Genomic DNA, 15,476 nt, shown 5'->3' on the forward strand with positions numbered 1-15,476 from the left:
GTATAATTTTGACATTGTTTTACTAACACATTGTTTTCTTAGAGTTCTTTTTTGACAACAGTGCACGATTTTTTATGACAAGATAACTCGTAAAATATGCAAGCAAAAGGTACATTTTTTGCACTATCATTTAATAGAGCAGAAGGTTTTCTCACTTTATCAAAATATTTGTTTTAAACCAAAATGTACACCATTATGTGCAATTTTTTGCTGATCAAAGTGACAAAATTACTTTTTACACATGTTTTTCTCAATATTTTGTAAAACGAGGTGAATTTCCAAAAAATTTTAAAAACTATTCCTAATTTCACATCTTCATTATGAGAAGCTGACTGAAATCTTTTTACTCCGGACTGATATTTTTGTATGTTGTCACAAATTGGGGCAAATGAATGTATTTTTGTGATTTTTTTCAAAAACTGAACATTTTTGTTTAAATTTAACTTTACCATAGGATTCCTCGACTCGTTTCCATTCCAAAAAAATATAGTTTTATATACTTTGGACTTGAATTTCAGAAATAAGGGGGCTGGCATTTTCTTCAGAAGGGGGTCCCAAATATATTGGGGGGTCATAAGAAAAATAGGGGGTCATAACATTTATGATGACCAAAATGTAGGGAGTCACAAGATTACCACAAATAGTGTGTTTATTTTATTCTCAAAGACTGATTTCAATACAATTTTAGCCTGTTATGGGGGTCATTAAATTTTTGTTGCCGAAAAAGGGGGTCACAATTTTATTGACACTGACTTTTTGTAAATGCTAGCCCCTAAGGAAGTCGGAAAAGGTCCACGTTCGCTTCCATTACTCTGCCCTTAAGTCTTCCAGACAGGGATTGTGAATTTGAAATGGAGTCACCCGTTGAGGTAGTCCCATTTGAAATTCACACTCCCTATGTGGAAGATTAAGGTCATGTCTTCCATAGGGGGTGTATGGATTTCAGCTGGAATGGCACATTGTGCCTACACATGGTTGGTAGTGGTACATTAGAAATGCTGAAGTAAAACAGTTGCAGCTGACTTATTAGCAATCAACCTTGAATTTTTGACATGTGACATAATCCTGACCAATATATGTCCCGAGATGTATGATGAAGTTACCTGTTTGGTGACCTTATGTTGAATTGTAATTGAACTACAGGCAAATAATCTGAACAATCGTGAAAATACAGTAAATTACTTGATATAGAATTCTGTACACACATGCACACATGCTGTCATAAATAGTGGTAAGGACTTCAAAACAGATGAGAAGCAGTGACAAGATATATTTTGTATTTCATTTATCAAGATACGTAGGGGTGTTACCAGCAGGAATATTTTTGGGTGAAATTGTAATATCACTCAGTCCAGGTTTTTTGTGGTTTTTTAAATTTAAATCAGATTTTTTTTTATTTAAATAATTTTTGGTGTGAATCAATGTAAATCAAGATTTTTTTCCCCTCCCCAATTGCAACCACATACATGTACATGTAACATCATTCTGCTAATGTCAACCATGGCTCACAATGCCATAAGAGTTGGCAATTCCAATAATTATGAAATAGAAATCAAAGTGATTGTCACTCAAATTCAAAATATTGTGGATGTGAAATCTTGAAAAAAACCAAGTGAAAATTAGAGATAAATATGTTAATGAAGGCGATTTCCATTGAAAAATATCTTACTGTACTGGTAAAAGACATACACAGGGTTCTTAAAGTTATTTAAAATCATAATGAACATCACAAATAGGCTAATGCAGATGATTATTAACCAAAACAACATTAAATTGTCCACAATTAATCAAATTATCAACAAAAAAAATCATGTGATCAACTTAAATCAAGCAAGCCTGGCTTCTTCCCCTCATAATGTAGACTTGTTACATATCTGGTTAAAATCTTGATCATTTTGAAGAGTATGAAATGGTGAACCTATGAGATTGTGTTTTTTTTTATCATAATAATGACCATCCATTTTCTGTTACATTTTCACAGGATCTTAACACCCTGTATGTTTTTGGTTTGCCAAAAAACTTTCCTTGGCCTATCCTGCATGGGTATTTTGAAAACAAATATGGTCATGTCAAATATGCTTCAAAAAGGTCAGCCTATGGACGTGTGGAATTCCAAACCCGTGCTGCGGCATTGGCAGCCTACAGTGGTGGCTTTGTCATGAATGATAATTCACAGCACAACATAGAAGGTGTTGTTGTCAGGTGTAAGATACACTCAACTGAGGAGAAGAGCTCTGTACAGGTAAGATATTAGTCTTGTTGGAAGAATGGGGTATCCTGCACACTTAGAGAATAAATGATAGGAATTTTTGTTTTTACTATCCTCTACCATGTGATAGACGACAAGCAGGTCCAATATTTTGAGTAGTGGATGCGGGCGCAGCCGGTATCCACTACGATAAAAATATTGGACCTGCCTGTCGTCTATCATAGGTTGAGAAATAATGTAGATACTTGGATGTCAAAATCAACAAACCGTAATCAAGATATCGATAATTTAACAAAACCGTTTTTTCTCATGCAAGATTCTCCAAAATGTTCCCCAAAACGAGCTAAAATTTAATAAATGGTGACATAATTTCTTTGATAGGTGTGCAGCACAATACAAACATGGAGAAAGCAATCGCCCGGAGTGGTTTTATACGGGGCACACATTTGAAAAAACAACATGAAAATGTTTTTGGTAACCTTAACCTTTACAAAATACCAAGTTAAAAAATTAAAAAAATTAAAAAAATTAAAGTTATGACTGATTTGGTTTTCTTGTTTTGCTTTCGTTTTGTTAAGGCATCTACTAGTACATCAAGAGAGAGTACCAATAAAGTGGTGTCAGAAAGTCAGCAAACTATTGTGAGTATCCTATACAGCTTTTATAATCTATAGGAATTAAAAAATTGGCTTTAATTGCAACTGAGTGGCTAGCAGTGTACAAGCACAATAACATGGCCATAATGGCTTATTTGAAGCAAGTATGGGTGTCCATCTTCGCAGCATTAGGCGCTGGTTAGGGTTAAATTGCTATGAACCTTGTCAATGCCATATCTCCCCTTTAACTACCGTGATGGCAGGCGATCCAGTGGTTCACGAACCACCTTGTACTTTGATATGCCATGGTCATATAAAAAGCTAGAGAGAGTGATTGCAGTGGCGTAGCCAGGATTTTGGAACCGAGGGGGCACAACTTGTAAATGTACGGACGGAAATATTTTTTACCGATGGAAGTTGTGATTTGTTGCATGGTTTGAAAAAGTGAAGAGCAAAAAAAAAAAAAAAAAGGATAATAAGCGGTACTAACATAAAAACACATAATTTTTATGTGTAATTGACAATTTTTCATCATTTTCTTTACAATTCTCCCCTTTTTCCTGTCACCCTGGGTGAAAAATAGTCTATTGTTAACCCAATTTTTTTTTCAACAACGCCTTCCATCTACCGACGGCCTTACATGAACCGACGGCCATGACGAGCGGGGGCCACCGGACGGCCATGACGAGCTACGCCACTGAGTGATTGTATTGAACATCCATATATAATCTGCCTGTTTTGCTAAGGGAAAGCGTTACATTTATCAAATTTTCACATGATAATTACCCCCTTCATAATGTGATAATAACTCAAAATCTGTACATCAAATTTTGAATGTTAAAGAGCAAAAAGAAACCCAGTTTTGTTCTATAAATTTTTATGCCTCGCTTGTATCAATAGCCCAAAATTTGTTGCCATGGTGACCCTGTGAATGGAACAGATGCAGATTAAAAAGTAGCCCCTAAACCCATTAAAAACGTTGCTTTTGTTGCTGTAGAGCCTGGTCGTCAGTGGTCACTGCAGGTCATCCTTAACCAGTCATGTAGATAAATGTAATGGTACACTGGCTTGAGTAGCTGTTAGTACAACTTTCTGCATTCAAAGAGTCACTGTGGCTACAAATATTTAACTGTCCAGACAAATAGACGAGCAAAATTGGCAGAAACTGGGTTTCTTTTCGCTATTTTAATTTTAAAATTTGATGCATAGATTTTGAGTTATTGTCTCATAATAAAGGGGGGTAAATTTCTTTTTGTGATGTGTTTACAATGGACAACACATTAGTTTATCATTTCCTGCAATTTTAATGATTTTATTGCCGCTAAGTGTTTTAAAGATTTTTGTTCTGTTGGCTACTCAGTTTGACTCATCACCCTGTATGCATATTTTGTTGTTTATTTTCTTATTTCAGAGTAATGAGAGTAAAAAGCTATTTGTTGTCAATGTGATGTCCTACACTAGAGATGATCTTCTTGCACATTTCATCAAATATGGAAATATAGAAAGACTTGACATGCCTCGCAATTGCCACTACTGTTTCATACATTACCAGTTTGCAGCTGATGCTCAAGCAGCTTATCTAGCTGGTGAAATAACTAGAAAAGGGAAGGACAGAAAGCATAATATTGGACCCCAGCATGTCTTGGTTAGATTGAATCTGCAGGTAATGATATCCTCATGTAAAATGTTACATACTAACTGGGGGAGGGGCAGTGGTGGTATTAAAGTTAACCCTTCCCCCAGGCTTGAAATAAAATGACCAAACTTTGCAACTTTTCTTTGAGGAAACCTGTAAGGGTGAATTTATTCCATTCCACTCGCCGTTCCGGCTCGTGGAATGGAACAATCAATCTTTCACCTCGTGATTATATTTTGACCATCACACTCATAGCCAGTTAATATTTGTATAATATTAAATAATGCAATCTCAATGTATAGAATATAAAGAATATTTGTATAAATCTGAACATTTTTACTTTGGGCCTTACAGAGCTCGTGGAATGGAACAATCAATCTTTCACCTCGTGATTATATTTCGACCATCACACTCATAGCCAGTTAATATTTGTATAATATTAAATAATGCAATCTCAATGTATAGAATATGAAGAATATTAGTATAAATCTGAACATTTTTACAGAGCAGCACATATTTAAATTTTTCACAATAACTGATGATGCGTATGCATTTACCTCTAAATATTATTATCTTTATATCAAATAAAACTGGACCAAAGATTTGGCACTATAATAATAATATGAAGTATGCTTGCAGACCCAGGAGCAAGTTTGTTGTGTTTTAAATAGCATTGAGAACCTGTTCAATTTTTGTCACTGGTGGCATAAACTGGAGCCAGACACAATATTAGAAATTGTTTACTGTATGCATTTTTAGAAGTGGTGAAACCAGGGATTTATATTTTCAGCTATTTGCCTGATCATGATTTCAGGTATTTTGCTTGGATCATCCCTGTATAAATGTATAGGGAAATGGCCATTTTCAGGCATTGTTGAAGCAGTTTCAAGGCTTATTGCTGTACAAGTGCTTGCATCCATCCCTCTCTATCTGAGGCATCTGTGACAGCTATTTAATTAATTAATTAATTATGTTATTTTATACAAAACAGAAAGAATTGAAGACAAAATGCAAGAAACATGCGACAGTTCAACATCAGGAACATGAGATGGAATCCGCTTTAAGCATAGCCCTACAAGGGGTAATGTCATACTCTGAAGCAACACTACAAGAATATTTCAGCAAATATGGTGAAATTGTACAAGTGCAGAAAGCTTACAACAAAGATGTTCCACTGGACTTTGGGTTTGTTAAGTTTAAAACACCGCAAGCAGCAGAGAAAGCATTCCAGAGTGGACAGGTGCATGAAACCGACAACAAACTAAGGGTGCATATCATCGGGGATGGGTTTGTCATCTTAACATATCAATCTTCTGCTGGAAAGAAAGACAGTACCAGTGGTCCCAAAAGTAGTTACCAAGAAGTAAGTTCTAGATCAGATTAGAGAATAGATGAGATGAGATTTGGTTCTAGTTTGATCAGCTCATAATCGGTGGGAATTGTTAGGGTTTACCACTACGCCAAAAAGTTACAAGGCTCACCGATTACGAGCTGATCAAACTATGATAGTCTTCAATATGATCAGGTTAGATTAGATGATGGATAGCTAGACAGGCAGTAGTTAGTAGTCAATAGGCACGTTCAGACGGTCGATGATTAGTCGTTGATAATGGCGTACACGTATATAGTTATAAACTTCGATTATAAGCTTATAGTTATATTAGTACCTGTGTGGACGCTGTCGTCGTTTAGTCGTCGCAGCCGGTATCCACTATGATAAAAATATTGGACCTGCCTGTCGTCTATCATAGGTTGAGAAATAATGTAGGTACTTAGATGTCAAAATCAAAGAACCGTAATCAAGATAACGATAATTTAACAAAACAGTTTTTTCTCATGCAAGATTCTCCAAAATGTTCCCCCAAAACGAGCTAAAATTTAATAAATGGTGCATAATTTCTTTGATAGGTGTGCAGCACAATACAAACATGGAGAAAGCAATCACCTGGCGTGGTTTTATACGGGGCACACATTTGAAAAAACAACAAGAACATATTTTTGGTAACCTTAACCTTTATAAAATACCAAGTTAAAAAATTAAAAAAATTTAAAAAATTAAAATTATGACTGATTTGGTTTTCTTGTTTTGCTTTCGTTTTGTTAAGGCATCTACTAGTACATCAAGAGAGAGTACTAATAAAGTGGTGTCAGAAAGCCAGCAAAATATTGTGAGTATCCTATACAGCTTTTATAATCTATAGCAATTTAAAAAATCTGTCAATTGGCTTTAATTGCAACTGAGTGGCTGGTACAGAGTGTGGTGTACAAGCACAATAACATGGCCATAATGGCTTATTTGAAGCAAGTATGGGTGTCCATCTAAGCAGCATTAGGCGCTGGTTAGGGTTAAATTGCTATGAACCTTGTCAATGCCATATCTCCCCTTTAACTACCGTGATGGCAGGCGATCCAGTGGTTCACGAACCACCTTGTACTTTGATATGCCATGGTCACATAAAAAAGCTAGAGAGAGTGATTGTATTGAACATCCATATATAACCTGCCTTTTTAATTGTTTTTTTACAAATGTTCTTGTTTTGCTAAGTGAAAGAGTTACATTCATCAAACTTTCACATGATAATTACCCCCTTCGTAATGTGATAATAACTCAAAATCTGTACATCAAATTAAAAAAGTTAAAGAGCAAAAAGAAACCCAGTTTTGTTCTATAAATTTTTATGCCTCGCGTATATTAATAGCCCAAAATTTGTTGCCATGGTGACCCTGTGAATGGAACAGATGCAGATTCAAAAGTAGCCCTAAACCCATTAAAATATTACTTTTGTTGCTGGAGAGCCTGGTCTTCAGTGGTCACTGCGGGTCATCCTTAACCAGTCATGTAGATAAATGTAATGGTACACTGGCTTGAGTAGCTGTTAGTGCAACTTTTTGCATTCAAAGAGTCACTGTGGCTACAATTTTTTAACTATCCAGACAAATAGAGGAGCAAAATTTGCAGAAACTGGGTTTCGTTTTGCTATTTTAAATTAAAAATTTGATGCATAGATTTTGAGTTATTGTCTCATAATAAAGCGGGGGGGGCAATTTTTTATGATGTGTTTACAATGGACAACACATTAGTTAATCGTTTCCTGCAATTTTAATGTTTTTATTACCGCTAAGTGTTTTAAAGATTTTTGTTCTGTTGGCTACTCGGTTTGACTCACCCTGTATGCATATTTTGTTGTTTATTTTCTTATTTCAGAGTAATAAACAGCTATTTGTTTTCAATGTGATGTACTATACTAGAGATGATCTTCTTGCACATTTCATCAAATATGGAAATATAGAAAGACTTGACATGCCTCGCAATTGCAACTACTGTTTCATACATTACCAGTTTGCAGCTGATGCTCAAGCAGCTTATCTAGCTGGTGAAATAACTAGAAAAGGGAAGGACAGAAAGCATAATATTGGACCCCAGCATGTCTTGGTTAGATTAAATCTGCAGGTAATGATGTCCACATTTAAAATGTTACATACTAACTGCTGGAGGGGTAGTGGTGGTATTAAAGTTAAGCCTCACCCCAAGGTTTGAAATACAATGACCAAACTTTGCAACCTTCCTGTAAGGGTGGTCATGGGTCAGCTACCATGCTCATTGTAAAATTGTAAGAGTGATGAATTATCAGTGGAGATTACCCATTAATTGCTTTTCAAGCAGTACATCACTATCTCTAAGAATGAAGTGTCAATAATCCAACTAAGTCTGCTATAGATGATTTCTTAAATACTCTTCAGGCAGGCTCATAGCCAAGGGTGAGGGGGCGAATGCTGCCGCACAAAAAACACCAAAAACCACCTCGCTGTGTGAATTTGCTATGAACCTCACATTTGATCAGAAATGGTGCACCAAATGGCATTAAATGGGACTACATTTTGAAATTAAACGTATTGCGATTCTAAGTTGATACATTGATATCCAGTGTCAAATATTCACCCCAAATAATTCCTGGCTATAGGCATGTTTGATCTACCAGCACATGTAGTTTCCAACTGCAATCACTGCAAAGTTAAACCATATCTGTAAGCCAATCTGCAAGTGTTAACCTACTGTTACCTGTACAGGATCTCAGTGAGCTGATCCTGGCTGTGATGGTTTATTGAGGTATGTAAAGGATGTGTGCTTTTTAGCTGCAAGTCCCTGATAAAATGGTTTATGGTGTGTCTTGGGCCACAGTGGTCATCAAATTCCTGATAAGTTTGATGAAGCTTGTGGTTTCTGCCTGTGTGTTGCGCGCACTATATTAATCACTGTGCCTTCCAGTAGTTTTAGCAGTCATAATATGACTTTATGTCATACTTTGCTTTGTTGATCTACAAACACAACAAATTTGGCTGGTTCTATTTAGGGTAGGTACAAGTTGGGACATGTGTTAACATTACAAATATACCAAAAAATCAGGTTTAAAAAAAATTAACCTATTCCATATTATAAGATCGTACATTATGGCTTAAAAACTTTAAAAATTAAAATTATGACTGATTTGGTTTTCTTGTTTTGCTTTCGTTTTGTTAAGGCATCTACTAGTACATCAAGAGAGAGTACCAATAAAGTGGTGTCAGAAAGCCAGCAAAATATTGTGAGTATCCAATACAGCTTTTATAATCTACAGGAATTTAAAAAATCTTTCAATTGGCTTTAATTGCAACTGAGTGGCTAGCACAGAGTGTGGTGTACCAGCACAATAACATGGCCATAATGGCTTATTTGAAGCGAATATGGGTGTCTATCTTGGCAGCATAGATATATCTCAAGTAGGCACTGGTTAGGGTTAAATTGCTATGAACCTTGTCAATGCCATATCTCCCCTTTAACTACCGTGATGGCAGGCGATCCAGTGGTTCGCGAACCACCTTGTACTTTGATATGCAGTGGTCACATGAAAAAGCTAGAGAGTGTGATTGTATTGAACATCCATATATAATCTGCCTTTTTTAATGTTTTTTACAAATGTTCTTGTTTTGCTAAGTGAAAGAGTTACATTTATCAAACTTTCACATGATAATTACCCCCTTCGTAATGTGGTAATAGCTCAAATCTGTACATCAAATTTTAAAAGTTAAAGAGCAAAAAGAAACCCAGTTTTGTTCTATAAATTTGTATGCCTCGCTTGTATCAATAGCCCAAAATTTGTTGCTATGGTGACCCTGTGAATGGAACAGATGCAGATTCAAAAGTAGCCCCTAAACCCATTAAAAATATTACTTTTGTTGCTGGAGAGCCTGGTCATCAGTGGTCACTGCGGGTCATCCAGTCATGTAGATAAATGTAATAGTACACTGGCTTGAGTAGCTTTTAGAGTCACTGTGGCTGTAATTTTTTAACTATCCAGACAAATAGAGGAGCAAAATTTGCAGAAATTGGCTTTCTTTTTGCTATTTTAATTTTAAAATTTGATGCATAGATTTTGAGTTATTGTCTCATAATAAAGGGGGGGGGCAATTTTATGTGTGATGTGTTTACAATGGACAACACATTAGTTTATAATTTCCTGCAATTTTAATGATTTTATTACTGCTAAGTGTTTTAAAGATTTTTGTTCTGTTGGCTACTCAGTTTGACTCACCCTGTATGCATATTTTGTTGTTTATTTTCTTATTTCAGAGTAATGAGAGTAAACAGCTATTTGTTGTCAATGTGATGTACTATACTAGAGATGATCTTCTTGCACATTTCATCAAATATGGAAAAATAGAAAGACTTGACATGCCGCGCAATTGCAACTACTGTTTCGTACATTACCAGTTTGCAGCTGATGCTCAAGCAGCTTATCTAGCTGGTGAAATAACTAGAAAAGGGAAGGACAGAAAGCATAATATTGGACCCCAGCATGTCTGGGTTAGATTGAATCTGCAGGTAAGGATGTCCTCAATTAAAATGTTACATAAACTGGTGGAGGGGTAGTGGTGGTATTAAAGTTAACCCTCCCCAGGCTGGAAAAACTTTGCAACCTTTCTTTGAGGAAACCTGTAAGGGTGAATTTATTCCATTCCACTCGCCGTTCCGGCTCGTGGAATGGAACAATCAATCTTTCACCTTGTGATTATATTTCACCATCACACTCATAGACAGTTAATATTTGTAGAATATTAAATGATGCAATCTCAATGTATAGAATATAAAGAATATTTGTATAAATCTGAACATTTTTACTTTGGGCCTTACAGAGCAGCACATATTTAAATTTTTCGCAATACCCTCACAATAACTGATTATTGATGCGTATGCATTTACCTCTAAATATTATTATCTTTATATCAAATAAAACTGGACCAAAGATTTGGCACTAATAATTTGAAGTATGCTTGCAGACCCAGGAGCAAGTTTGTTGTGTTTGTTTGTTCATTCATGTTGTTTTTAATAGCATTGAGAACCTGTTGTGTCACTGGTGGCATAAACTGGAGCCAGACATAATTAGAAACAATATTTACTGTATGCATTTTTAAAAGCGGTGAAACCATGGATTTAAATTTTCAGCTATTTGCCTGATCATGATTTTAGTATTTTGCTTGGATCATCCCTGTATAAATGTATAGGGAAATGACCATTTTCAGGCATTGTTGAAGCTTTTTCAAGGCATATTGCTGTACAAGTCCTTGCTTTCATCCCTCTCTATCTGAGGCATCTCTCTGTGACAGCTATTTATTTAATTAATTAATTATGTTATTTTATACAAACAGAAAGAATTGGAGCCAAAATGCAAGAAACATGCGACAGTTCAACATCAGGAACATGAGATGGAATCCCCATTAAGCATAGCCCTACAAGGGGTAATGTCATACTCTGAAGCAACACTACAAGAATATTTCAGCAAATATGGTGAAATTGTAGAAGTGCAGAAAGCTTACAACAAAGATGTTCCGCTGGACTTTGGGTTTGTTAAGTTTAAAACACCACAAGCAGCAGAGAAAGCATTCCAGAGTGGACAGGTGCATGAAACCGACAACAAACTAAGGGTGCATATCATCGGGCATGAGTTAGTCATCTTAACATATCAATCTTCTTCTGGATTGAAAGACAGTACCAGTGGTCCCAAGGGTAGTTACCAAGAAGTAAGTTCTAGATCAGATTTGAGAATAGATGAGATGAGATTTGGTTCTAGTTTGATCAGCTCATAATCGGTGGGAATTGTTAGGGTTTACCACTACGCCAAAAAGTAAGGCAATAAAACCAAAGTAGTTTGATCTTTCTATTGACGATCATTGCGTGGTCCATATTATCTCAGTTAATATAAATGACTTGATAATTGTAATAACAATTACATAGTCAATCTGTTCATGTAATGCTATTGACCAATAATACAAATTTACCATTAATTTGGATTAATAAGTTGGTAGTTCATTAAAGGCCTAAATTGAAAAACCTTGTTTCCCAGGGCATACCATGGCCAGATGATAACATATGAGTACTATCAGGTTTATTTAACCTTGAAGGCATGGGTAGTCTTGCAAGTATGGGCTAACTTTCCCCTGGGTCATCCAATGTGCCATGAATTAGTAGGACTACAGCTGGTATCTACTGGTCAGTGTATACTCACCTTTCCACACCTGTTGTTTTATTTTGTGGCTTTATATTAATAACAAGCATCAATTCAGCTTTGATGGTTGGTCCAAAGATCAAATAAATTTGGTTGTGCTGCCTTAGTTGTAGATTATATTTTATGTATTTGATTTATGTTGTAAGGATTGTATTTATCTAAATTTGCAATTTTAATATTGTTTCAACAACTCTTCCTGTACCTTTGTACAGGAGGCAACTGTTGTTAATCCGTAATGAATCCACGCTTTTAAAGTAGCGTATACGCGAACGCAGCGTGCATACGCTTTAGGGGTTTGTGGATTTCAAATGGATTAGCCCATGTTATTCTCTGATTAGATTAGCTATCCCAGGGACAATTTCACTAACAGTTGTGACACACTGCAAGTCTGCCAACCCCTCATAAGTCCAACCCCATTGTGACTCTCAAACATATAAATCCTGTGGAAGAGTTGTGCGTTTGGATGTTGCAACTGTTATTGAAATTGACCCCTAGATTTTACCTTTGTAATTTCTTACTCATTATTGATTGTATCATTATTCTTGACACAGAACCGCAAAGATCAGGATTTGTATATTCCTCTCATGGGAAAATACACTGAATCTGATCTAAGGCATTACTTCAGTCAGTTCGGTTTTGTGGGGGAGATTGAAGTTAAAAGCCGATATCATCGTTCATTTTGCTTCATATGTTTTCCATCGGTGGCTCAGGCTAGAGCAGCTTTTGAAGCAGGAGATATCGTCCCTAATACTAGTAAAAGAGAAAGACTGCATCATATTGGAATTGGTACCCCCCAGCAAACATTATACAATCGGCCCGATACTGGCTCTATAAAAGCTGCTATAAAGGACCAAGAATGGCAGCCTGTATTGGTCCGACACGGTCGTGCACTGCGGGCATTCGACTGGCCCAATAGATATTGCCAGCACTGGGCCAAAATGGGTTGAAATTGGCCCAGTAGAGGTCCAATTTATTCAATACTGTACTGGGCCATATAATATTGCCAATATATTCCCATTATGCAACCGTAAGCAAACGGTAATGGTCCAATTTTGGTACTTTTTATTTTATTTCATTTTGGTCCACGTCTAGCTGTGGAATATTCTTCTATTCATTCCTCGATTATCCGGTTGGTTCAGGCATTATTGGTCAGTTTCACCTGTTGAACCAGACCTCCTTCTTTATAAAGGAGACCTACAGGTTACTTGCACTCAGCACAATTGAATTTGTGTTAACTGATGTGCAAAGTATTAAAGGTCGATAACAAACCAAGCTCACAAAATTGAGCCATTGATAAATGAAATATATATTCTATGGTGTCATCAGATAAAAAATTATGCCTTGCTCACGTAGATTTTTTCAAGGCAGTAAATGAAATATTCGGAACAAGCGCAAACTCACTGCCTCTTCTTAATAATAATAATAACATGTGGCCCTTCAAAATGAAGATGATACTGATCAAATATTGTATTTTGATAGTAGAAAATGTCAGGGTTTCAAAACCACGCCCACATTAATGCAACATTGGGCCAAAACAGGGCCGGCACTTTCGGGGCCTACAAGCCCGGCCTACAAGTGTCTGCCGCAACTGGACCAGTATGTATGTGCCGGCTCGATGCCATATTCGGTAGTCTTCAATTGGCCCAATAATGGACCAAATGCGGCACAGCTTATCCTGGTAAGAAAACGGCGGCCAAACATTGACCAGTATCGGATTTGTACTGGCGTTATACCGTCAGCCGTGTCCGGTATTGCCAGAAGTAGACCGGTTTAAGCCATTACTGGGCCAATATTATAATGTTTGCTGGGCCTCATGGTTTGTTACCAGGGAAATAGTGCAACAATTGAAAACGAGGTAATAGTATTAATCATAGGATTTACAACATATTGTGGCATAGTACAGCATAATGCTAGGCAAAGAAGTTCTTGGTTGCTTAAAGTGGTCCTGGGCCTGGGTTAGATCAGTTTTGGAAAGAAAATGGGTCTAAACATTCATAATAATAATAATAATGGAGGGTTCTTAGTAGACGCACAATCTTTAAAAGAACTCAAGGCGCACAAACAATAAAGACAAACAAGTTACATATGTGAATCCGGAAAAGCATGAAGAAAAAGATGAGTTTTAAGTTGCTTTTTGAACTGAGTAAGCGAATGTGTGTTACGGAGGCTGTTTGGAAGCCATGATTTGATTTGATTTGGAAGCTGTTTTGGGTTACCTGAATGGGAATATGATTTAGAAGCTGTTTTGATTCATGTAGGTGATTAGCTCACGATGTTTACATCATGTGAGAATGCATGGCTCAACTGACAATCGACAATCAATGCAATGGGCTATCTTAGTAAATCAATACCCCCATGCAGTGGTGTAGCCAGGACTCTTTCAGAGGAGGTGTATAAAGGCAACTTTCAAACTTTGACAAAAATGGGATAAAAAGTACAAATATTGCCTACAAATCTTAAATATTAGGGCGACCAGCATTGCAAGAAGGGGGGAAGACTTCTCACAGGGGGCAGCTGCCTTGTTCCTATTGGCTATGCTACTGTCCTTATGGAAGGCATGCCCTTAATCTACCACACAGGGCTGTAGATTTCAAATGGAATGACCCATTCAGGTAACCAATTTGAAATTCACACTCCATGTGTGGGAGATAATTAAAGGTCATGTCTTCCAAGAGAAGTTGGCTACCTATCTGGCTTAAAACAAATTAATATTCAAACCATGCCATCTGCATGGGCATAATTAATATTGCAATCTGTCATGTCTTTTCTGAGGCCTATTTTTGGGAATATGCATGCAAAATGTCTGAAAAAAATTGCTTCAAAGTTTGGTGTGTTTTACATTTGACAAAAAAAGGGCCCCAAAATGCATTCTAATAGTCAAAATCTGTGTGCTAGTTTTTTACTGTGTATATTATTGTTCCTTCTGTATTTTTATATGTAGTATCTTGTGTATTTTAATGTTGGGCTTGTGCCACCTGGGCACCTTGGGAGAACAATGCTAGTGCATTGAAAGGTTAACCCAGGTTAAATAAGAATGAAATAAATAAATAAATAAATATAAAATAATTAATTAAGTTTAATTAACACATCATGGCCACTACTCCGAGTCTCATGCTACAAGCATGTAGCAATCATCAGGTGGAATGATATGACAATGATCACACAGTCTTATTTTTTCTTAGCACGGTTGGCTGGTTTGTATCCATGGCGTCGACATTTAGATACTAGCTCAGATCTTTTATTAAGGGCACTTGAGCTATTGGTTTTTTTGGCAAGTAGGATTGCCAGCTTTTCATCAATGCATAAATTATAGTTACCAGATTGCCTCGCTATAACAATCATACTAAGTCATTCAGGCACAGTAAGTATGAAAAAGAAACTGAGCTATCAAAATATATCTGGAAATTAAAGCAACAAAACAGTGATTACAGCATCAATTGGGAAATTGTGCACAAATCAAACACTTGTATGAGGCAATCTGGTAACTGTAATTT

General features: G+C 36.4%; 1 protein-coding gene across 6 annotated transcripts in view; it reads left to right on the top strand.

The window, feature by feature from the left end:
- The window catches only part of LOC140144803 (uncharacterized), a 40,118-nt gene that overhangs the window by 9,720 nt on the left and 14,922 nt on the right, over positions 1–15,476 (top strand). For 2 of the 6 annotated variants that reach the window (XM_072166605.1, XM_072166604.1), the window contains exons 6-14: positions 1,982–2,242; positions 2,788–2,850; positions 4,217–4,468; positions 5,433–5,804; positions 8,962–9,024; positions 10,050–10,301; positions 11,126–11,497; positions 12,534–12,772; positions 13,792–13,837. In XM_072166605.1, the coding sequence (XP_072022706.1) occupies positions 1,982–2,242; positions 2,788–2,850; positions 4,217–4,468; positions 5,433–5,804; positions 8,962–9,024; positions 10,050–10,301; positions 11,126–11,497; positions 12,534–12,772; positions 13,792–13,837 (1,920 nt within the window). The remainder of the gene's footprint in view (positions 1–1,981; positions 2,243–2,787; positions 2,851–4,216; positions 4,469–5,432; positions 5,805–8,961; positions 9,025–10,049; positions 10,302–11,125; positions 11,498–12,533; positions 12,773–13,791; positions 13,838–15,476) is intronic. The other 4 variants (XM_072166608.1, XM_072166607.1, XM_072166610.1 and 1 more) reach the window with 4 other exon arrangements.

This window comes from Amphiura filiformis, unplaced genomic scaffold (genome assembly GCF_039555335.1).
Source record: "Amphiura filiformis unplaced genomic scaffold, Afil_fr2py scaffold_82, whole genome shotgun sequence".
NCBI classification, from domain to species: Eukaryota; Metazoa; Echinodermata; class Ophiuroidea; order Amphilepidida; family Amphiuridae; genus Amphiura; species Amphiura filiformis.